This window comes from Podarcis filfolensis, assembly GCF_964270895.1.
Source record: "Podarcis filfolensis genome assembly, chromosome: 5".
NCBI classification, from domain to species: Eukaryota; Metazoa; Chordata; class Lepidosauria; order Squamata; family Lacertidae; genus Podarcis; species Podarcis filfolensis.
The window spans coordinates 10556228-10580563 of NC_139608.1; the positions used below are offsets into that span (position 1 = coordinate 10556228).

The window sequence follows — 24336 nt, forward strand, 5'->3', positions numbered from 1 at the left end:
GGCAAACAGAAGGGGAAGAAATGGAGGAAGTGAGAGATTTTACTTTCTTGGGCTCCATGATCACTGCAGATGGTGACAGCAGCCACGAAATTAAAAGATACCTGCTCCTTGGGAGAAAGGCGATGGCAAACCTAGACAGCATATTAAAAAGCAGAGACATCACCTTGCCAACAAAGGTCTGTATAGTTAAAGCTATGGTTTTCCCAGTAGTGATGTATGGAAGTGAGAACTGGACCGTAAAGAAGGCTGATCGTTGAAGAATTGATGCTTTTGACTTATGGTGCTGGAGGAGACTCTTGAGAGTCCCATGAACCGCAAAAAGATCAAACCTATCCATTCTGAAGGAAATCAGCCCTGAGTGCTCACTGGAAGGACAGATCCTGAAGCTGAGGCTCCAATACTTTGGCCACCTCATGAGAAGAGAAGGCTCCCTGGAAAAGACCCTGATGTTGGGAAAGATGGAGGGCACAAGGAGAAGGGGACGACAGAGGACGAGATGGTTGGACAGTGTTTTTGATGCTACGAACCTGAGTTTGACCAAACTGCGGGAGGCAGTGGAAGACAGGAGTGCCTGGTGTGTTCTGGTCCATGGGGTCACGAAGAGTCGGACACGACTAAATGACTAAACAACAACAACAACAAGCAACAACAATGTGCCATCAAACCTAATGCGCACCTCCATTTTCAAAACCTTGAAACCAAAAAAGTATTTGCTGGTGCCATCAAATCTAATGCCTATGCTAGAGTTCGTGACGGAATTTGGCCAAAAAAGATGCGCATTACATTCGAGTAAATATGGTATGTCTTGCCTCTCCTCCAATGAACCCAACGGTTCTCTTCCCGCCCAACGTTCATGTTCCCATAATGGCGCTGTGAAGTAGGTTAGCCCCCAGAGAGAGTCACTGGCCCACTACCACATGCCGAGCCTTGGGACTCACTGGGGATTTGAACCCAGACCTTCCCAGTCCAACACTCTGACCACTTTATCTGACTGCCTCTCAAAAGTTCAACCTAAATATCCACAATTTAACTAAAAGCAGCAACAACAAATAGTCCAGTTAGAAACATACAAACATCCAACAGCCTTGGTATATCAACTGTATGCCTCTGTATAGCAACATGTGGGAAGGGTCATTTGATAAAGGAGGGTCTTCATCTGCCAGAGAAAACTGATAAGAGACCACCATGAAGGTGGATGCCAAATCAAAGACAATTCTGGTCTGCCATACAGGATTATTGAAAGAATTATTATTGGGTAGCCAACTTGGTGTCATCCAGATGTTCTTGGATTTTTTTTTTAATTTAGCAAAATTCATATACCACTTAATTCACAAAAGCCTCAAAGTGGTTTACACAAAGCAACATCTTGATTTATTTTGTTTAACAAAACTTATATACAGTACTTGATTGTAGTAGAACCTCTAAGCAGTTTACAAGGAAAATGCAACATTCATTAAAGGATACTGATAAAACTAAACGTTAAATATACGTCAAACTCACGCTCCCCAATCACTGGCAGGGGGAGGCAGCACAATGGGTGCCAATGTAAATTATTGTTAACACCTCTGCTAATCAGCAAAATCAGGTGTTTGAGAAAATGGAATCTGCCTGCTTGGCCAGAATTCGGGGGAAGAAAGTTCTATTTGCAGCAAATCAAGCTTATAAAAACTGACCATGAATAATATATGCACTCTGGGAACCATTATCTGCCTGCTAGGAAAAACAAGCTTGCAGGGCAATTTAGGGTTTATGATGCATCTTACCAGAATCTGCTATGCTGTTAACTTTGGAATGGGTCACTTTAGCCAGGGCCCTGAAGCCTAATTTTATGGCAAGACACTCACGGCATTGTGGCATGCATGCAACAGCATGCACCTTTAAAGACTCGAAATGAAATAGAAACAGGGAGGGGGGAGGCGGGTATCCCAAGCCAAATAGTGTCCCAACCAACAACTGACTATTGCATATTTCCAGCAGCGCAGCAATTCAGATAGGTTTTACTTCATTCACGCTGAAAGCAACCCTATAAGTGAGACACGGCGTCACTCTTTCCATTTCACAGATGGGGGAAATGAGGCTTTGCAATGAATCTATGGCCAAGTTAAGGCTTGGCTGAGATTAACTGACACTACAATGTCAGCCATAGGAAATGCCTGCACATATTAGCTCCCAGCCCCTGGATAGACAGCTAGGATCACGCACCATGATGCAGAGGTTTCAATTTTTAGACCAGCACTGCAAATGCCTGAGGAACACAGGTGTGGTGTATGTGGTATGTGTACCATGACTGAAGCCCTCTCCACAAATACAGGCTGTAGGCAAGAAATGGGAGCCACCGCATATGGAATATTTGAAAAAGAAACCTCACCTTCTTTTCCGCTCTGTCTTTGCGATTGCTTGCTTGCAAATTTGCATAAGGCGATCAATTAAGGATGCTTCTAATACAGAAGGGATTGGAGGGAATTTAACGTCCTTAATAGGTTTCTACCTCAAAGAGCATTACAAGTGAGAATGCAACAAATGTTCAAACCGGATTGGCAGGCTGCATTTGCGGGAACCTTTTGATGCGGGATTAAGTAAGGCTGAATCTAATCGCATACTGCTTTCTGTGCTAGTCAATTCCTTTCTGTTTTACTCACACGTTGTGATTAGTTTTATTTTCTCTTCCTCATTGCTATTTTTGCAGTGAACGTTGGGAACTCTTCCAAGCCTGCAAAACAGTCATAAGCAATGCTTTCTTTCTGGGGGGACCCAGGGGTATGCATACCCCTAAACATTTTCTTAGGAAAAAAAACCACTGGTCATAAGCATCTATCCCAGCCAAGTGAAATAACCAGTCCCCAACTGGCTTATTTGTTCATGTTGGAAATGGTTCAGGCAAATTGAAGATGCACATATATAAGACAACACTTTTTCAATTCCAGGTTAGACTCACATTTGAAATAGGGATATAAAGTGTTGTCGCTTGCGCACGTGAGCAAACCATTAACCAGCTGTAGGAAAAATCTTCAAGATAATGATACAGCTCACTAGGTGGGGATTCAGAAGTTCAAAATTGCTACTGCCTCTCTGCCACAGCTCCCCCATTTAATAAAAAGCAGGTCACTTAAACCGTTACATATTTTTATTCAATCAAATTTTATTACACAGCCCCTGTCAGACTGGATAACTCAATTGCTCATCAGTACCTTCAACATTAGTGATGTATGGAAGTGAGAGCTGGACCGTAAAGAAGGCTGATCGCCGAAGAATTGATGCTTTTGAATTACGGTGCTGGAGGAGACTCTTGAGAGTCCCATGGACTGCAAGAAGATCAAACCTATCCATTCTGAAGGAAATCAGCCCTGAGTGCTCACTGGAAGGACAGATCGTGAAGCTGAGGCTCCAATACTTTGGCCACCTCATGAGAAGAGAAGGCTCCCTGGAAAAGACCCTGATGTTGGGAAAGATGGAGGGCACAAGGAGAAGGGGACGACAGAGGATGAGATGGTTGGACAGTGTTCTCGAAGCTATGAACATGAGTTTGACCAAACTGCGGGAGGCCGTGGAAGACAGGGGGGCCTGGCATGCTCTGGTCCATGGGTCGGACACGACTAAACAACAACGAAGAGTCCAAAGAGTCGGACACGACTAAACAACAACAACAACAACAACCTTCAGCATCTTATCCATTCACTTAACCAGAAACTTCCTTGCAATAACCTGCAGTCAACCTGGGGCTCTGTTCACACATCATTTTGATACGTCATCAGGGATACATAAAACGATAAACAAGGCAAGTCCACTTTCCTAGGTGTCATCTTTATCAACTGCAATGGTAGACTACCAGTCTGCCTGCCCTTCTTAGATTAATCTACTGCTTTTTCCAAGTTGGGGGGGGATTTCAAGCACCCCTAAAAACCACTGCATTTTTGACACAAGTAAAGCATCCTCTCCCCCTCCACCCCATGCCATGCTATTTACTCAGGGGTACTTTAAATCACCAATATTCAGCACTCTTCCCTGTTTCAGAGAGTAGCGTCTCTATTTATGGGCTTAAGCGCTAAATGAGTTGGGTAGCAGGTTGAATGTTCACACACCCCACAAAAAAAAACCCCTATATAACAGAGGCTATCCCATTTCTGTCAATTAGACATCACTTAGACGTCACTCTGTGGCAGCAGAAAAACACAGGTAGACGCAAACGTTTCTCTAAGCTAAAAATGTGGGTTGCAGAATTGTGATGCTCCTGTTGGTGCAGCGGGAATCTCATCTGTACTCACAATTGGGCTAGTTGATGAACTGGAAAAGAATAGATTTTCCCCAATAATAAATGGTGGTGGTGTGGGAGCAGAGAAATCATTTTATAAAGTTTCAGCTGCATTAATTTGGCTCGCAGGGTTTCTTTTCCCTGATCCTCAATCCTGATTTTCCAAAAAAATAAATAAAACTACTCTGAATGCTGGGGGGGGGGGGAATATGAAAGGAGGTAGCATCAAAAAGGCAGGACAGAGGATGATTCAGGCTACTGTGCAGTTGTGATAAGAGTCACATTCCATATATCTAAGTTTCTCAGATGAGGTACTAAGCTATTGTTCAGATTAAGCCAGGGGAAAAGGGGTTTTTTTGGGTGGGGGGTTTACCCCTCCAATACGGACAACACAGAAATCCGAACAGCTACTTGTGCCTCTGTTATTTTTCTCTGTGGAACTTGCACACACACAAAAAAAACTGGAAAGGAGAAGACGTCCAACTGGTCAGAAACAATAAAGCAGCGCCAGTAGTACATTGTGGTCCTAATGAGTCACCTTCTCTACACTAAAACAGAGTCGCCGTCATCAACAACAACAAAAGAAGTCAAGCCATTTGGAACCATCTATTTAAAGAAAATGCGAATAAGAGAATGAGGAGAGAGCTTCACGAACAAGAGTTGGGAGAAGGACAAATTCGTTGAGTTAAAGCCAGTTTACCCATAGGACTAATAAGGAATTTGTCCCTAATGGTAACCCTAAAGGCTGTGCCAAACTGACAGCTTGCCAGGCATTCCCAGAAGCTGCTAGCCTGTCCTTGACCATGCCGCTGACCGCCAGGCCGCATTCAGCCTCAGTCAGCCATTTTGACAGCTCTAGGGAAGCAGTAAGCTGAGCAGCAGTTGCTAGGCAACCACAGGCCCCCTTCTCAACCAAAACCTGAATCCTAATAACAGGGGAGGCTTCATTCTGGGACCAAGGGGCATTGGAAGGGGGGAGGGGGCTTATTTGAACCCAGTTATATTTATTCATTATTTTCGTTTTTGTAAATCATGATTAAATAAAATAAAATCTGGATGTTTCATTCTAGTTCATTTGAAAGCCGCCTTGAGGCTTTTTCTTGTAAGACTGAAAAAGCAGTAAATAAATGAAAACACAGAGCAAGGTCTTACTCAAAACGCACACAAACAAAAAAAGGTCTTGCTGAGCTCCCCCTAATATTTATCACAATACACATCACAGAGCTTGTTTTGGATCAACCACTGGGGATCAGTTTCACAACACCAAAATGCAAATATGACTTACTGGTTCAGGAAAGGGGATAACATTAGCCACACAGAAGCAGCAGCAGCAGCAAAACCATGAACACTGAACTATTTGATTTTTGTAACCCATGCTTAAAACTACCGTATTTTTTGCTCTATAAGACTCACTTTTTCCCTCCTAAAAAGTAAGGGGAAATGTGTGTGCGTCTTATGGAGCGAATGCAGGCTGCGCAGCTATTCCAGAAGCCAGAAGAGCAAGAGGGATTGCTGCTTTCACTGCATAGCGATCCCTCTTGCTGTTCTGGCTTCTGAGATTCAGAATATTTTTTTTCTTGTTTTCCTCCTCCAAAAACTATGTGCATCTTGTGGTCTGGTGCATCTTATAGAGTGAAAAATACGGTACTTAGCTGGTGCCACCTTTCCCTGAATCATTGCTAGGTTTTACAAACCTATGCGCCTGGAGGAGAGACAATCTGGCTAAAATTGAGGTGGCATCAAAGGATAGGGCTCGTCTTTTTCATTAACAGACCCCCTACCTTCCTCCCTGCACTATGTGTGTTTACTGAACCGGTCAAGTTGTATTTTAAAGCACCTAAGACCTGTAAACCAAACAAAAATGACTCAATTTCAAATTAAAGTCTACAGCTGGCTCCCAGTCTTTTGGCTTCTAAAGTACCTTTGCCTAAACACAGTCTCAATGTGAGAGGGACCCCCAACTAACTTGTTTCTTCACTGGTCCCCCTCATCCCTTCAGATGTGTACTTCTTAAAAGGCTGAGGAGCTCAGACAGAAAAAAAGAGTCGCAAGTCTCACATATATATCACATGAACTGATATGCGGACACATTCACATATATACAAATGTGCACACTTACACATGCCTAAGTCCCATTGATTTTAGCCAAACGAATGCACACACAAATCAGATTCAGACTTCCACCCCAAGCAAGCGGCAATAGATTTCTAACAAAAAAAAAGCAGGCCTTTTTACTGGAAACAAATTGAACTCGCTAACTCGGTCCGTCTTAGGAGAGAACAAAAGCCTTGTGACCAAACAAGCAAGGGCAACTCTGGAGTCAGGAATTCAATTTCAAACTTCTTCCCTGACCTTGGGACCTAACACTGTCTCCACCGTTCAATTTCTTTTCAAGGTTTAATTTATTAACACATGCAACGGGTTATTAGGACACAGATGGGTGCAGAAAGAAAGCAGGAGAAACAGCAATGAAAAGATTGTTTTTTTTCAAAGCAGCCTCCATGGGTCGCAAGTTTATAACGAGAACTTTTTTTTTTTAAGTGATTTTTAAAAAGCCCCCTTATCATCAGAATAATGTATGTTTGATCCGTGAAAAAGAAACTTCAATACCCAAAGCCACTGGAACTCAAAACAAAAACAAAAAAACCCACCTCAAACATGCACCTGTGTTAGTTAGTCAGAACAAGGTTTGAAAATGGCTCTTTACAATACCTAAAAATAGCTTGGTGTTTCTCCTTTTTGGTAAAGCTCCACCAGATGCCCCTGTTACTTTCTGGAAAGAAAGAGAAAGAAAAAAAGGAGATGGAGAGAAAAAGAAGAAGGTTAAAAGTCTAACTCATGTCACTACAAGAAAAATAAAATAGGAAACTAGAATCAAATCAGTCTAGTGCAAAATCTGCATGGCAGTGAATCCTTTCCCACTTTGCAACGTTGTTGTAAAGGGAAATGTAAAGTGTTAATCATCATCAATCATAGCTGACAGTGCAGCCAAGGGTATTTATTTTCTATCAGGCTTTAACAGATAGTTAAGAAGAGGAGATTTCAGCAGCTGCAATTCCTCTTATCCTTGCCTGTCAAGGAACACCTGCTAACACTCTTTCTCCTATGCACCTGTTTAAAGGGTACCTGAGCTCTTTTCTCCTTTGCCTTCAAGTACCCTAGTCGACAATTAGCACCTTGAGTTGTTGATCAAAGCTCTGCCTCCAAGATTCATTCTGAGGAAGCCACACAGCACATTAACCTGGGTTAACAGCAATTCCCTTTCACCATGAAATCATGGTAATTGTACTTCTAGGGCAGCCTTTCTCAACCTGTGGGTCCCCAGATGTTGTTGAACTACAACTCCCATCACCCCTAGCTAGCAAGGCCAGAGCTCAGGGCTGATGGGAGTTGTAGTCCAACAACATCTGGGGACCCACAGGTTGAGAACTGCTGTTCTAGGGGAACTAAGGGTCTGCATGCCCTCCAATAGGCACATCCTATTCAATAATAATAATAATAATAATAATAATAATAATAATAATAATAATACCCTGCCCACCGGACTGGACTGCCCAGACACTCTGAACAGCTTCCAGCATACCGTATTTTTCGCACCATAGGACGCACCGGACAATAGGACGCACCTTGTTTTAGAGGGGGGAGAACAAGGAAAAAAATTCTTCCGCTCTCTGCCCAGCGCCCCTTCAGCGAAGCGGCAGGAGGCGCTGCACAGAGAGTGGGAGAATTCTCCCCCTCTTGTTTTCCCGCTCTAAAACAAGGTGCCGTTTAAGGTGCGTTCAGGCGGCTACCTTGGAAGGTTCCTTTCGACCTGCTCTTTGTGGCTGGCGGGGGAAGCCCACCACCAGCCCCAAAGAGCAGGTCAGGGAGCAGCAGAAAGGCGCAGCGGAGAGGCTGCTGCCATAGTCACGCGTCACTTCTCCAGCTGGGAGAGGGTCGCGGGGCTATGGCTTCTTTAGCCCCGCACACGCTCTCCCGGCTGGAGAGGTGACGCACGGCTATAGAGGCTCCTGCCATAGCCGCGCATCACCTCTCCACCCGGGAGAGGGTCGCGGGGGGCTGCTTTAGCCCCGCGCGTGCTCTCCCGGCTGGAGAGGTGACGCGCGGCTATGGAGGCTCCTGCCATAGCCGCGCGTCACCTCTCCAGCCGGGAGAGGGTCGCGGGGCTATGGCATCTTCGCTCCATAGGACGCACACACATTTCCCCTTCATTTTTGAAGGGGAAAAAGTGCGTCCTATAGAGCGAAAAATACGGTAGATAAATGGGTACCGCTCTGGCGGGAAGGTAAACAGCGTTTCCGTGCGCTGCTCTGGTTCGCCAAAAGCGGCTTAGTCATGCTGGCCACATGACCCGGAAGCTGTACGCCGGCTCCCTCGGCCAATAAAGCGAGATAAGCGCCGCAACCCCAGAGTCGGTCACGACTGGACCTAATGGTCAGGGGTCCCTTTACCCTTTTTAAAGGGGTAGGGCCCCCATCTATCGCTGACTCTCCTTCAACTTTCAGTTTTCCTCTTGAACATGTAAAACAAATGAGAGCTGCTGGACACGTCACAAGCAAACAGAAATTCATGTGTTTGGTTAACTGCATGTGGACTTAAGATGAACACAGTTTGGTGCCTCTCCATTTCATGTGATTAAACTGAGGCTTTTTGGGTGCAAAGCGGCTGCTCTAATACTGTTTCCAAGCCACAGACAACCCTTCTCACTTCAAGTCCACACAGTTTCACCCTGAACATGTGAGCAGGGGCTCCTGCGCCAACCATGTTTTTCCCCCTCCCGTAGTTGAAGTGAGGATAGGATGCATGTAAACAAACAAGTTGGAAACTTGCTCAAAAGTCTCTATCAGTCTCCACTCCCAGGCAATTGTTTTCTGCCCCTTCGCTTAAAGGTGGTTCCTCTTTGAAGATTGCAGAACAGATCTAGGGGTGCATCATTTTCTGTAAAGTGTGAGACAGCTCTCAAAGACTGATGCAGGTTCAGTAGGTGTTATCACCAAAGGATAACCAAACACATAAGCAGGTGTTCTTTATACAAAAGGCGATACGCTGGGTCCGGAGAACAAGGCAAAGAGCGCAGGGCAAAAGGCCGCAGAGATCAATATCTGGAAGGCCAGGCGTATGCAACATCTCAAGTTAAAAAAATTCATCATAAGTAAAACTGAAATCCCAGCAACAGTTTAGCGAGGCAGAGAGATGGATAGCCTCATTCTCCTAAGAAAGAATTGTACAGTTGGAATGGGACCACAAGGGTCATCTAGTCCAATCGCCTTTCGATGCATAAATCTCCAACGTGGAACTCAAACCCACAACCCTGAGATTAAGAGTCTCTTGCTCTACTGACTGAGCCATCCCGCAGAGCAAAGTTGACAGCCTATTCAGGTATTTTTAAAGTCAATTCAAGCGGGTGATGGTCTAATCACAAAACAGTCTGCAAATTTAAAAAATACACCTGTTATTCCACACAGATATCTTCATTTCAAGGCCTGTTTAGCCAGACTGCAACCATGCCTCGTGAAACCAAGAGTAAGCATATTTGAAGAGGGGGGCATTTATAAACACAACTTGGATACCTCCAATAAATCCATATATTATCGTATTTATTGTGAGGGGTTAGTGGGGAGGTGCAGAGGTGAAACCTCCCTGGTACAGAGTGCAAACAGCTGTGTTTACATGGTCAACTGGGCAGCAGAAGAATACACGGGCAATCAGAACAGGGTAACCAACTTTGACCTATCATTGCTGGGACAGCGGCTATGTTAGCCTCCATTACCAGGGAGGGCTGAAGAGGTTACATGTCTTGTTGACATGTAAACAGTCTTTGAAGCCAAACTTACTGGTACATGTCTTCAGTGCATACCTTCAACCTGCTGGAAAGATTTCCCTGGGAGGTCAGTGCCAAACACTAAAGCAGCACCGTAAATATTTATCCACGAGACCGGTTGTTGCCCAACCCTCATTATGTGCACCAGCGTTACTGCGATTTTCCTCCCAAACTACTTCCCCGCCTCCCCATGCATACCAGAACAAGCCTTTTAAAAATTAGGATCGGCAGCACCCACAGCACTGTTCCATGTTAAAAATAAAAATACAGTGCTATATCTGCTGCCCTCAGAGTGCACTGTTTCTGGAAGAAGCAGGGCAGCAAACTGTTTCTCCAGAGGAGACCAAGCACAGTGCTATGGCAGCTGCATTTAGATATACAGTCATACCTCGGGTTGAAGTACCTTCAGGTTAAGTATTTTTGGGTTGCGCTCCGCGGCGACCCGGAAGTAACGGAGCGCGTTACTTCCGGGTTTCGCCACTCGTGCATGCGCATGCGCTCAAAATGATGTCACGCGCATGCGGGGAAGCGGCGAATCGTGACCCGCGCGCACACAGACGCGCAGACACAGGTTACGCTCTGCTCAGGATGCAAACGGGGCTCCGGAATGGATCCCGTTCACATCCAGAGGTACCACTGTATTCTCTTCCTCCTGCTGTTAAAGTGATACAGTGGGTTACATACGCTTCAGGTTACACACTCCGCTAACCTAGAAATAGTGCTTCAGGTTAAGAACTTTGCTTCAGGATGAGAACAGAAATCGGGCTCCAGCGGCGCGGCGGCAGCAGGAGGCCCCATTAGCTAAAGTGGTGCTTCAGGTTAAGAACAGTTTCAGGTAAACTACGGACCTCCGGAACAAATTAAGTACTTAACCCGAGGTACCACTGTACTTGGTCTTTTCAACTAAAAGTGACCAGTCCATTTTTTTAAAAAAAAGAACATGGAAGTGGACTCAAAACAGTGTTGCTGTAACAACAGAAGCAATTTTTATGATTGGTAGGCAGCAGTTGTAAGGGGTAAGGATGTGCAAGGGCAATTACAACTCAGCCACGGGGAGCAGATGAGAGGACAAGTAGAACACTTCATGGCAACCCGAAAAGGTTCTCAACGGTGCTTTGCAAGGGCGATTTGCCCCATCAGCTGAACTACTAATGATAAATATGCCACAGTGAACTTAGCATAGCCTTCCCCATAACCACCCCACGTAGTCCTTTACATTATCAGGGGCATTCAACCTCACAACTTAAAGCGGGGATGGGGAACCTGTAGCCCTCCATATGTTATTAGAATACGACTCCCAGCAACCAGTTTTAGATACCAGAATCACCACCAGGGCCGGATTTAGGTTTGATGAGGCCCTAAGCTACTGAAGGTAATGGGGCCCTTCATATGCCCAGCTGTCCTTTGTCAACAACAAATTGTCACTGTTTTTTGTGCTACAGTGGTACCTCGGGTTACAGACGCTTCAGGTTACGTGTTTTCAGGTTGCGCACTGCGCTGAACCCGGAAGTAGTGGAACGGGTTACTTCCAGGTTTCGGCGCTCGCACATGCGCAGAGAAAATAAATTGTGCTTTGCGCATGCGCAGAAGCGCCGAATCGCAACCAGTGCGTGCGCAGACGCGGCGCTGCGGGTTGCGAACGCTGTGGGTTTCAAATGTGCCTCCCGCATGGATCATGTTTGCAACCCAAGGTTCCACTGTATATGGTAATTTATGGACCTAATAGGTATCCAAAACCATTTGCACATAACAAAATACGTGTGTTATCAAAGTAATTGTTGAACTTATCTTATATTTTGGAAATGTACATCAAGTTTTTTGTCCTTTAAATTTTTGGGAGGGCCCCAAGAGAGTGGGGCCCTAAGCTATAGTTTGTTTAGCTTATACATAAATCTGGCACTGCCACTGAGAGGGTGGGGACTACAGCCCTCGTGTTCTGCTTGTGGGACTTCCTGCAAGGATCTGGTTGGGAGAAACAGAATGTAGCACTAAGACAGACTTCTTTTCTGACCCAGGAGTGTTCTCAACAACCAACGCCCTTTGGGCCATTATGCAAAAGCTGCCAAAAGCTTCCCAGCAAACCAATTGCGTACGGACATTGCTTACACAAGGTACTGTCTACTGCTGGGAGTTCCCAAATATGCCTGCCTGAACTACAAAGCACAAATCCTAATACCAATCTTCAATTATTATTTTCAGGCCAGCTGTTTTAATTCTCAAATAGAAAGAAATAACTTTCAACGGAGCCTTCAGATATGATGGCCCCAACAGCACCTACCTCTTTCATGTGCCGCTTCAAATGCATGTACACACACTGACCCGTCTTCCGGTAGTGCCTTTCCACATGTTCTCTTCCGAATCCCAGGAAGGTGTTCATGCACACATAGAGGCCTCCTTCGGAATCCTGAAGAGGAGAAGAGAGAAAGAGAGCAGTTACATCGTGAAAGAAATCTGATCGAATCCTTCAGCATGAAGGTAAGAGGAGCCCCTACTGGATTAGACCAAAGGCCTGCCTAGTCCAAAGAAGTGTTTTCACAGTGGCCCACCAGAGGCCTATAGGAAACATGCACGTACGACCAGAGCATAACATCACTCTCCCCTTCTGTACCGGCTCCACCTGGTACGCAGGCTGAGACCCTACCTGCCCGCGGACTGTCTCGCCAGAGTGGTGCATGCTCTGGTTATCTCCCGCTTGGACTACTGCAACGCGCTCTATGTGGGGCTACCTTTGAAGGTGACCCGGAAACTGCAATTAATCCAGAATGCGGCAGCTAGACTGGTGACTGGGAGTGGCCGCCGGGACCACATAACACCGGTCCTGAGAGATCTGCATTGGCTCCCAGTACGTTTCCGAGCACAATTCGAAGTGTTGGTGCTGACCTTTAAAGCCCTAAACGGCCTCGGTCCTGTATCCCTGAAGGAGCGTCTCCACCATCATCGTTCAGCCCAGACACTGAGATCCAGCGCCGAGGGCCTTCTGGCGGTTCTCTCATTGGGAGAAGTGAGGTTACAGGGAACCAGGCAGAGGGCCTTCTCGGTAGTGGCGCCCACCCTGTGGAACACCTTCCCTTCGGATGTGAAGGAAATAAGCAGCTATCCTATCTTTAAAAGACATCTGAAGGCAGCCCTGTTCAGGGAAGTTTTTAATATTTAATGCTGTACTGTTTTTAACATTTGATTGGGAGCTGCCCAGAGTGGCTGTGGAAACTCAGCCAGATGGGCGGGGTATAAATAATAAATTATTATTGTTATTGTTATTATTCTGCAGTTTCCAGCAAGCGCCTTCGGAGGAAGAATAGAGCCATCATGGCACGTGGTCATTGGTAGCCTCATCCTCCGTGAATTTGCCCAGTGCTCTTTTAAAATCATCTAGGCTGGTGGCCATCATTGCATCTTGTGGGACTGAGTGCCATAGATTAACCATGTGTCGCATGAAGAAGTACTTTCCTTTGCCTCTCCTAATTCTCCTAATATTCAGCTTCATTGGAGCTTCCTCGAGTTCTGGTGTTAAGAATGAGGTATCTAACTGTTGGAGATGCAATAGGGATAATGCTTCCCTAAAATGTATGGGTTTTTTACATTGTCCTATATTGAAAGATTTTTGGCAGAAGGTAACTGAAACTATCAACAGAACTGTACGGAACAACCTTACATTTACAGAGCAAAATACCCTCTTGAATTATATACCCAGCACATGGAACCTTACAAAAGGACAATACGAGTGGACAATACGGGTCACCTTCAAAGGTAGCCCCACACAGAGCGCATTGCAGTAGTCCATACAAGGATCCTCACTATGATATTCCAATAAATCAGTGCAGGTAAGAATGTCCCTAAATGATCTAGTCCACCTTTTGCCTAAAATTGGTAAATTTTCACAACCTGGAATGTGGGAGATGATATGCCAATGTTGTTTAATAACTCTTGCAATAGAGGAGGATAAACAATTATATATAGAACCGAAAATCCTGTTGTGTTCATTCTTGGGTTTTGATACCAACAAACTCTGTCTGGAAGTTCTTTTAGCCCTATCAAGGGCTGTTTGAATTATAGTCTGTGGATAGCCTCTATCTCTTAATGAAGAGGAAAGAGATGCAACATTTTTAAAATTTTAAATTTTTTAAAAATCGGATTCAAGAGAAGAATTTCTTTTCAATCTAATAAATTGACTGAACGGGAACCTTATATCCAAAGGGTCTGAATACTGAATTTGATCTGGGATGCTATGTATGAGTTAATATGTATACTGTTGTTTGATTGTAACAGAAAAGTGATGCTGCACCTTTAACCATGTAATCATGTGATGATTAATTCTATACACCTGTACTGTATTTAACTGCTTGTTATGAATCTTAACACTAGCTGTGCCTGTGAATACATTCTTTATCCTGAGCAAAATGTTTTGTATGATTGGGTAAGGTATAGTATGAGACTGATATTTTCTAATTTTTATGGTTTACCACACATTGTAATTGGAGTGCTGTTTTGTACCATGCAGCTTTTCGGACTGGTGAAGCGTGTAGCGAAACCTGTAATATATCCGGAGAACAGGTCTCCTTTTGCCTACTTGTGTTATTCTCACCAGGGTGGTGGCTTTGATATGCCTTCCCGTAATTGAGCCATGTACACAGCTTTGTGTTTCCAACTCAAGACCCATTGAAGAATATCTCATCCAGTTCAATCTTTGAAAAACTTTTTCATATTCTCCAGTGTGCTACCCTTGCCGTTGTGGTGGCACGGGGTTGCCATTCTGTGATTGGACTGACGCTACTTGCTGAACGGTTCATTTATCCAGTCTGTATAACGTTTACTGTACATGTAACTTGTTGATGCTTTTGAGTTATGGTGCTGGAGGAGACTCTTGAGAGTCCCATGGACTGCAAGAAGATCAAATGCATCCATTCTTAAAGTAATTAGCCCTGAGTGCTCACTGGAAGGACAGATCGTGAAGCTGAGGTTCCAATACTTTGGCCACCTCATGAGAAGAGAAGACTCCCTGAAAAAGACCCTGATGTTGGGAAAGATGGAGGGCACAAGGAGAAGGGGACGACAGAGGACGAGATGGTTGGACAGTGTTCTCGAAGCTACAAACATGAGTCTGACCAAACTGCGGGAGGCAGTGGAAGACAGGAGTGCCTGGCGTGCTCGTGTCCATGGGGTCACGAAGAGTCGGACACGACTAAATGACTAAACAACAACAACAACTTGTTAAGATAGAGTTGTACATTTATCTACTCCATGTTTACAGTATCTCCAGGCTTTCTCTTGCACATGGCACCTTGGTGTGTTTGTTGTTTGAATGGTTATAAGTCTCCCTCTATTCTAGCTATTATTCTAGTAAATTTGGTTTTATACTTATAAGCCAGTTTGTGGTGGTATTTTTTTGTTGTATTATATGTTTGCCCCCTCAAGCAACCTAGCTGCCGTGTTCCACACCACCTGCAGAAACAGCTCTTAAAAGATGGGTTTCTTGACAGCAAGACCTTCCCGTCATATTATTAGTGGGGGAAAGGAAAAAAATGCCCCAAGAAACAGGTATTCGAGGAGGGTGAGTCAGAGAAGCAGCAGTTAGTTTGGAATAGTTACTCTTACGCATAAAGCATCTGGAGATGCAAGATTATGTAGGACAGTGGATTTGCTGCAAGTAAGAATGTTGGGCTGTGCTCTCCCATTTTTGCTCAACTTTTATTTTTGAAAATAAACTCAAATATTGTGGAAAATTTATAGCTATATAGGGATCTCACCTTCCAAGGGAAACCAAAGCCATGTAGGAACCAGGTCTACTTACCATTCAGGGAAATGGGATGGGTATAACAATATGAAGGCCAGGCTAGTAAAAGGTTTTATATGGGTGGTTTTTCCCCCTGAGGGCTATTTGTCAGCCTGTTTGACACATTCATGCACATTAAATGCCTCTATGGCATTACATAATAGTCTATTTTCTTCCATCAAAAACCAATGGGTCCCATGGATGGGTCCAATCCTACTATCAAAGGCTTGCTGGGGTAGCCAAGTCATGCAAGGATCTTAGTGAATCCTGCATGAAAGCAACACACCGCTCATTCAAGCCAGCCAAAACCCAACAGGAGCCAACATTTTAAGGTTCATCGGTTTGATGCCTAGGTAATCATTGGTACGGCTCTAAGATGGAACATCTAATCTTTGAGGAAACACTGTGGCCAGAGAAATCAGTCAGAAACTACAGTGCAATTGCTGCTATTAAAATATGGTTGCAAAAGATCAGGCAATTGAAGCAACTGGAATTTGCTCTGACAGGGCTATAAAAAAGACACTTCCTTGAATTTGCAAAAAACGTATGAGCAAAATCTGTAGAAGGTAGAGAGAGCCAAACTGCATCAAGTCCAAGTTCTATAGATTTGTCAAGCAAATGACCCTTTCCAGGATTCCGAAAAAAAAGTTTGAGGACAAAAGAGTCAAAGTGCATAACATGGACTGCATGTGCAACATTGGGAAAGGAAGGACATGTGAGTGAGATCCATGTGAAATTAACATAGGAAGCCACATTATACCGAGTCAAACCATATTCTCTATACAGTCGCACCTTGGATCCCGAACGCCTTGCGAGTTGAACATTTCTGTTCCTGGACGCCGCAAACCTGGAAGTGAGTGTTCCGGCTTGCGAATGTTTTTTGGAACCCGAATGTCTGATGTGGCTTCTGCAACTTCCAACTGGCTGCAGGAGCTTCCTGCAGGCAATTGGAAGCCGTGCTTTGGTTTCTGAACGTTTTGGAAGTCGAATGGACTTCCGGAACGGATTCCGTTCAACTTTCGAAGTACCATGATTTCCAGCCCTAACCTGGAGATGCTTCCAGTGTGCTTCCTAGCACAATTCAAAGTGTTGGTGCTGACCTTCAAAGCCCTAAACGGCCTCAGCCCAGTATACCTGAAGGATTGTCTCCAACCCCTTTCTGGTGGTTCCCTCATTGTGAGAAGTGAAGCTACAGGGAACCAGGCTGAGGGCCTTCTTGGTGGTGGTGCCCGCCCTATCCCTCCCACATCAGATGTCAAGGCGATAACTATACATCCTTTAGAAGACATCTGAAGGCAGCCCTGTTTAGAGAAGTTTTAAATGTTTGATGTTTTATTGTGTTTTTCCTATTCTGCTGGGAGCCGCCCAAAGTGGCTGGGGAAACCCAACCAGATGGGCGGGGTATAAATAATAAAATTGTTGTTGTTGCTGTTCCTATTATTATGATGCTGGAGGTTGAAACTGGGAGCTTTTGCATGAAAAGCAGATGCTCTACTGCTGAGCTAAAGCCTATTCCCCGAGTCCTAAGCAATCTGTTCCTCAGAAACCTCCAAAAGCTCAAAATGGCATCATCTAAAAGTATCAGCCCTCAAGAAGGCTGGTGGAAGGTCCGGCCACACTTGAAACACCGTGTGGAGCTCTGGCTTCCGTACGTCGCCTGGTCTTCCCATCACAAGATTGCAATCACAAAGTATTTCAGCCCTGCAGATATTGATCCCCACAAATAATTATTATAAATAGGATTAATACAATATAGCATACCTAAAATATGGGCTTACATGCAGCGTTAGAAATTACCCAGGTGCCTTTTGCGACCGGCGCGGGTTCAAGTGCGACCATGTGGAGATCTCTGGATGCCTGGTTAATGACTGACATCTCCATCTAGCTGGCCCCTCCAGCTTTCTTAAGGTCACCTTGGAATCAGGCAAGGTTTTATCTCAAAGGATGTCCCCAAGCGCATAACTTTACTACTGGCTATTCACTTGCTGGTGTTAAAAAATTTAAGCTGTTTCCTGTCCACCTAATGGGACTAGCCGTTGGAGCAAAACCTACACAGTTGGAGTAAAACCTACCAACGCACAGTGCCAGCCTCTGCCCCAAGGGATCTGATAGTTACTGTGTAGTGCATGTCATGCACAGCGAATACTAAAATCACAGTGCCCCTGCCTCTCCATCCGCACCTGCCATCCATCGTAAGGGCATACATTTTCCTTATGTATAAATATAGCCCCAATCCATAGCCTGGCAAAATGGACTGGACTACGACACATTTTTGTCCCATTTAAGAGAATGGAAACGGGCCAGAGGAAGTTGCCTTAGCAAAGTGGTAGCCTGAGCATTTCCTCCAGCTGGTCTACCTTAAGTATGCAAATCTTGACACTGTTTTGGAATTTTCTTTGGCCTTTCCTAATCAGTGTGAGTCTCTGCTCAGAGAGCTGCTGGGCGACACTTGAGATCTGAAGTGTGTGGGTTATAAAAAGAACCTGCTTTCCACTGAGAGATGATAAGCACCAGGCAGCTGAGTCACTTTTGAATCCCATATAGATTCTCGATCAAAATGTCACAAAACAAAATAGAAAAAAGAGGGCGATCAAACACCTAAAACAGTCAGATGAGTCTCCTACTGGCACCTCATTTTTTTATCCCAAAAAACAAACAAACCCACTGTGTGCAAACCATTAAATTATAATGTACAAAATCTGGAGATTGGCAACATGCGCAAGTGAGCACAGACAGTCCAAAATGAACTCAGAGAGAGACCAGCGAAGTGACAATTTTGAACCAGTGAAGTAGAGAAATAATGTGGCTATTTTGGGGAACATTCAAAATTCACATGGAATTATGGGTATCCACATGTGTTCATTCAGGTGTGTGAGAGTGTGTATAATTTCCTTGCCCAATCAGAGCCTAAGTCAGCATGAGGTGCCCTCGGCGAGTTGCTGAGAAGCCAGCAAACCAGCAAATATGTTTAGTGAGGCTGCCTTGCGGCCAAAACTCTGCCAGGGGTATTGTAGGAAGTTAAAATGCTCAGATCACCAGCAGCAGCATGCCTGCTGGAGCCCACAAGCACAGATAGAGCATGGGGGGGGGGGGGAATTGGCTAAGGAGCCTGTCCAGTTCCCAACTTTGCTGCACTCTAGTTTGACTGATCATCAAGATCCTGGGGTTATATATATTGAACCAGGCTCAATTCTTAATAGCTGGTGTCACAAATTGCAAGGAATGGGCCTAAATCCACACTAGTGATGTCCCTGAATGAACCCTTTTCCCTATTCCCATTAAGTGAATTGTGAAAATTCGCTTCTAATGAGGAGGAAGTAACACACCAAGCTGCAAAGGAAGAATGGACAAAACCTGCCTTCTATCCCCAATGCTTGGGAGACCACAGTTCCTCCATTTTCATTTCACTGTCCCCTTCCAATCCAATATTCACAAACCACCAACCAGGGCCGTCTTACCCATAGGCACTAGGGGTGCAGGGCACCTGGGTGCTGAGCTCTCAGGGGCACCAGGGCCCGAGAGCTGAGTCCGGGGAAGAGCCCAACCGTCAGTCAGAGCACCGTGGCAGGCTCTTCCGCTGCGGGTGGCTCTAAGCCGCAAGTTCGGGGGCAACCGAGCCAGTGAGGCGCTGAGGTGGGCAGCCGATTCCGCCCTCCTGCGCACCTGGGACTGGGCAACCTGGGGGGGGGGACCAGGCAGATCTTTGCGCCCCGGCGCCGCATATGCTTAAGACAGCCCTGCCACCAATGCAGTTTAGGAATAGTAGAGCAGGAATAAGCATGCATTGCAAGATAGGAAAGTAAGTGTCTATTTTTAAACGGTCTGTATTAGAGCATATTCAGATGTATCAGAGACAACAAAGACTACAACAGTCGTAGCTGACATTACATTACATGGAGAGGCATTAAAAATGAGCTGCTTTTCTCCTCCTGTAGTCTGAAGTGGAGCAGTCCTGGAGGAATGGACCACAAACTTTTTCCATATGAAAAGTGCTTGTAAGCTGTGGTTGAGGCAATAGCCATTTTACCTTAAGAGACTTTGCATATACGCCGTTCAGTGCTTGTCGGAGCCACTGAAATCTTGTGACAGGTGTTGCCCAACTTAGATGCCAACAGAACACTTTCAGATTATGCTGGGCCTACTGTTGTCTGCTGCTGCAATGCAGACAGGCCGTGGGACACAGTAAGCTCAAGACCTGTAAGGATGTGCTGAATAAGGACAATCAAACCCCCACAGAAAGTGCTGGGCAAATATATGCGGATAGGTAAATTAGAACCCTGAACTTGTGATCACTCAGTGCGGACACTTTAACCAGAATTCTGTACATGCAATCCAGATCAATAGCAAATAGTAAAGAAGGTATTTCACCCAACTCCAAATTATTTATGTAGCTTCTAATACATAATCTGTTGCCAAATTTCTAGGCATTTTAATTTTCATTTAAAAGCAGCTAACAATACATCGTTCCAAACTGGGCTGAAGCAGGGGTGCAGCTGGTTCAACACATTCCCAGAGCTATATCACCCCTGCAAACTGCTGTTTGCCACACTAAGACAGACACACACACACTCATAAGCAAATTAGGAACCAGGGGAGTGATTAAACATAATCACAGATTAATTAAAAGGAACATAAGCACTGTGTGCCTATCTGTGTGTTTATTAATTAGAATTATATTGGGCCTGTGAATTGTGCCACTCTCCATAAAAGTGTGCAAGTAAGCACTGTACAGAAGGCTCTGCCAAGTTACAGAAGGCCGGCCAGAAGGCTAGCAAGAGACCCCAGGGGATGAAAAAGTATCTGTGTCTAATCAATTATTTCAAAATCCCTCAGGGAGGAAGAACACGAGGTTCATATGAAACCAGCCAGCAACGTGCCCTCTGTTCAGCTGTGACAGACTAGCTGTAAATCAGGATCGCAAAGTAAAATAAAAACGCCAAACTTGGAGACCCAAGAACTTTGGAAAACTTTTTCCTGGAGAAGTAAACCTACTCAATATCCACTTTCGTGGTCTTTAGTTTCAGCTGCACTGGAAAAGCAAGTCTGGTTCAAGCTAATTTTAAAAGGAGAATTTACACCTGCAGCCCTCACTATCCCAAGCCACTTGTACTTTGCAATGCGCTGAAACGGGGGTGGGGGGGGCTTCAGGAAATCCCAGTTGGCAGTTGCACAGTTGCTGCATCCCACCCCCACCCCACCCCCACTCCCAAAATACAAACACTTCTATGTTGCTAAATCCAGCAGCTCCTAAATGTAGACATACAAACACTGCACTCCAGGCAGCATGAAAGCAGATTTATCACTGGGAAACAGGAGCGAATTTCTGTCTTCCAAGGAGAAGGGCTACCTGGAACTCTTTCAAACATTGCAACGTATCCAACACAGAAAGCAATCGTGCACGTGTGCATCCTAAAACATAACACAGCAAAACATACACATGTCCAGTCACCACATGAAACAACCCAATCATGGATTTGTATGCTATTTCCTGCACAGAAGCTGCCTTGCATCTAAACCTTTGCTGTCTGCACTGACTGGCAGCAAGCGTTCAGACATGGTTCTTTCCTATTCAGCTCTGGAGGTGCCAGGAACCTTCTGCACACCAAGCAAGTGTTACAATGAGCCATTACAAGTGTGTGAAGTAGACAAGAGGCAATCCACCCTATTCCTGTGATCTGTTTTAACTATTTTTAATTCTGAGTTTTAAAACTGCTACAACCTTCCCTGGGACCTACGGGTGAAAAGCAGGCAATGAATGCAGCAACAATAATAACACAGAGTTGAACCCCAGCACCTGGTTTTCAGTATCCGGCTGCCACTGAAGATGGAGGTTCTATTTTGTTGTCAAACCTAAAATGTTTTTTCCAGTTTTGGGGAGAATATTAAGAGAGAGCTCCCTAAGGGTGAATTAAAGGGATAGGCTTGCAGGTAAGGAGCACAGTGGATTGGGGATTGGGGGGGGGTATTATGTAGTCAAGGAGGAGGTCACAGACTGGCAGCAAAAGAGTGGTGCATTCTGGGTTAAGTAGCCACAGGCAGGAATTATTTAAGTTGCCATAGGTGGGGGAGACATTGCAACCGGTACCAATTATGGAATGTACGGTGGGACAGACACTATTCAACTAGCCTAGGCACCGAAAATTGGGGGTGCGGTTGGGGAAACAGGTGGAATTGGGAAGTGAGAGACCGGCAACCTGAATATAACAGAGGACACTCCACGAATCCAGGTAGATGCTGAGACACAGTTTGCAATCTCCCCAAGTTTCAAGGTGGGAGCTATGAAAAAAGGGAGGTTTGTTAAGGGGCAATGGGGACCATGAGAGGTTGAGGGAGAGTACAAAGGCATGGAGGGAGTAACCCATTGACCCAGATACTGAGGGGGTGTCAGGCTGAAGTAAAGGTAAAGGGACCCCTGACCATTAGGTCCAGTCGTGGACGACTCTGGGGTTGCGGCGCTCATCTTGCTTTATTAGCCGAGGGAGCCGGTGTACAGCTTCCGGGTCATGTGGCCAGCATGACTAAGCCGCTTCTGGCGAACCAGAGCAGTGCACGGAAACACCATTTACCTTCTCGCTAGAGCGGTACCTATTTATCTACTTGCACTTTGACATGCTTTCGAACTGCTAGGTTGGCAGGAGCAGGGACCGAGCAATGGGAGCTCACCCTGACACGGGGATTCGAACCGCCGACCTTCTGATCGGCAAGTCCTAGGCTCTGTGGTTTAACCCACAGTGCCACCCGTATAGCCACTGCTAAATCCGCCTCTGGACCCACACAGGAAAGACCAAGATAGTAACAGTGGAGCGTTAGGCATTGGGGCAACAAGCCTAGGAGCATCATGAGAAGATACAAAGGAACCAAAGAAAAAGAGCTCGAGGGTCTACAGCAACGACATACCCAAACATGGGGAACTAATTGTCAAGGGGGGAAACCTATGGCCCTATGGGGTGGGGCGGAAGGCAACATAGAGCTCCTTGGGAATACAGGCACCCTACAAAATAGAAGACCTGACCTGCTAACAGAAGGATGTGAGGAATGGGGGAAGACCAGAGGGATATTGAGGGGGGGCAGGCACCCTACTAAGCAGAACCGGGGGTGCCAACTTGAATAAAATATTGGGGGGGCAGGCAAGACCTGCCCCACATAATCACCCCCACACACACCATTTGAATGGCAATGCCCATCAACTGGGGTGGGGTACCTTCAAATATTTTATTGGGGGAGGCAAAGGGACCTCAGCCCTTAGGAGTTGGCTCCTATGCACCCTACTAAGTAGAACAAGAGAGGGATATGGGGGGGGCATACTACTAAGTAGAAGAGAGGGATATGGGGTAAGGGGAGAAGCACCCTAAGTGGAAACAGACGGGATATGGGGTGATGGGAGGGGCCCTACTAAGTAGAATAGAGGGGCGTAGGAGAGGCAATGGGGGCATCTTCTCTGGGGCTACCGGGAGCCAACGGGCTACCCTAAGAACGGGACTGAGGGTTAAACAGCGCTGGGGGGGGGCCGAGGAGGGATGCCAATACTCTGTGGGGCCGAGGACCCTATGAAAAGTGGGGAAGGGGCGGAGGAAGAAGAGGGCGGCGGAGGAGCCTACGAGAAGAAGATTATAATAATAGTCATAATAATAATAGTAGTAGTAGTAGTAGTAGTGTGGGGACTTGGGGGGCGGAGGGCGCAAGCGAGGAGGAAGAGCAGGAGGGACCCCCTTGCCGGGCGAGGAGCCTCACTTACGGGCGAGTCGTAGGAGAAGGAGCACTCGGTCTTGTAGACGCGGTCGCCGGCCTTGGGCACCCGGATCGTGGGCATGTAGGGCACCAGCAGCTCGCCCACGTCCCCCGCCGCCATCTGCGACTGCCGGCCGCTCCCCGAGAGCGCGCCCGGCTCCAGGCTCCCGCCGGTGGGTCAGCAGAGAGGAGCGCAGCCGGCCGAGCCCCGCGGAGGAGCAGGAGGAGGAGGCGGAGAAGGAGCGCAGCCCAGGCCGGCCTGCCCGCCCTCCCGGAGGGGAGGAGAGCCGCGCCGAGCCGCTATTTTTAACCCAATGGCAGCGGCGGGGGGAAGAGGGCCGCCCCGCCCCGGGGGAATCTCTCTCGGCGGAGAGGTGCCGGGGCTCGCGGAACCAGCTGCGGCCACGCCCAGGGAATCCCGCTCTCCGGAGCTCTGCACATGCCCCGAGGCGCCCTTTTCCTTTTCCTCTTCCTTCTTCAACCCCAACCCAGGGCATGGGGGGAGCGGTGTTAAGGAGACTTTCTGCTGCCCATCAGGCAATGGCTCTTTCCACCTGCCCAAGGATCCTTTCCCAGACTTTGGGAACAGCGGAAGCAGCTGGGAAGAGAGGAGTTCAGGGGTATATGTTTTAAAAATAATAGTTTTGCAAGTTGTGCGTCCTTGTTTCTCAGTTGGATCCTTTTCCATGGCTTTGTATGTTGTGTAGTGTTATGCGTTGTGACTTGCCGTCCTTTTTACTGAGTACAGTTTAGTAATTTTATTGTAAC

General features: G+C 46.1%; 1 protein-coding gene across 4 annotated transcripts in view; it reads right to left on the reverse strand.

Annotated features, from left to right (window-relative positions):
• Positions 1 to 24080, reverse strand: part of USP13 (ubiquitin specific peptidase 13) — a 67469-nt gene extending 43389 nt beyond the window's left edge. For 2 of the 4 annotated variants that reach the window (XM_083613190.1, XM_083613189.1), the window contains exons 1-2: positions 23576 to 24080; positions 12349 to 12474 (exon numbers count right to left, since the gene is read on the reverse strand). In XM_083613190.1, the coding sequence (XP_083469316.1) occupies positions 12349 to 12474; positions 23576 to 24065 (616 nt within the window). In that variant the 5' untranslated portion in view covers positions 24066 to 24080. Of the gene's footprint in view, positions 1 to 6961; positions 7023 to 12348; positions 12475 to 23575 lie in introns of all 4 variants that reach the window. The other 2 variants (XM_083613191.1, XM_083613192.1) reach the window with 2 other exon arrangements.
• Positions 24081 to 24336: the final 256 nt, after the last annotated feature.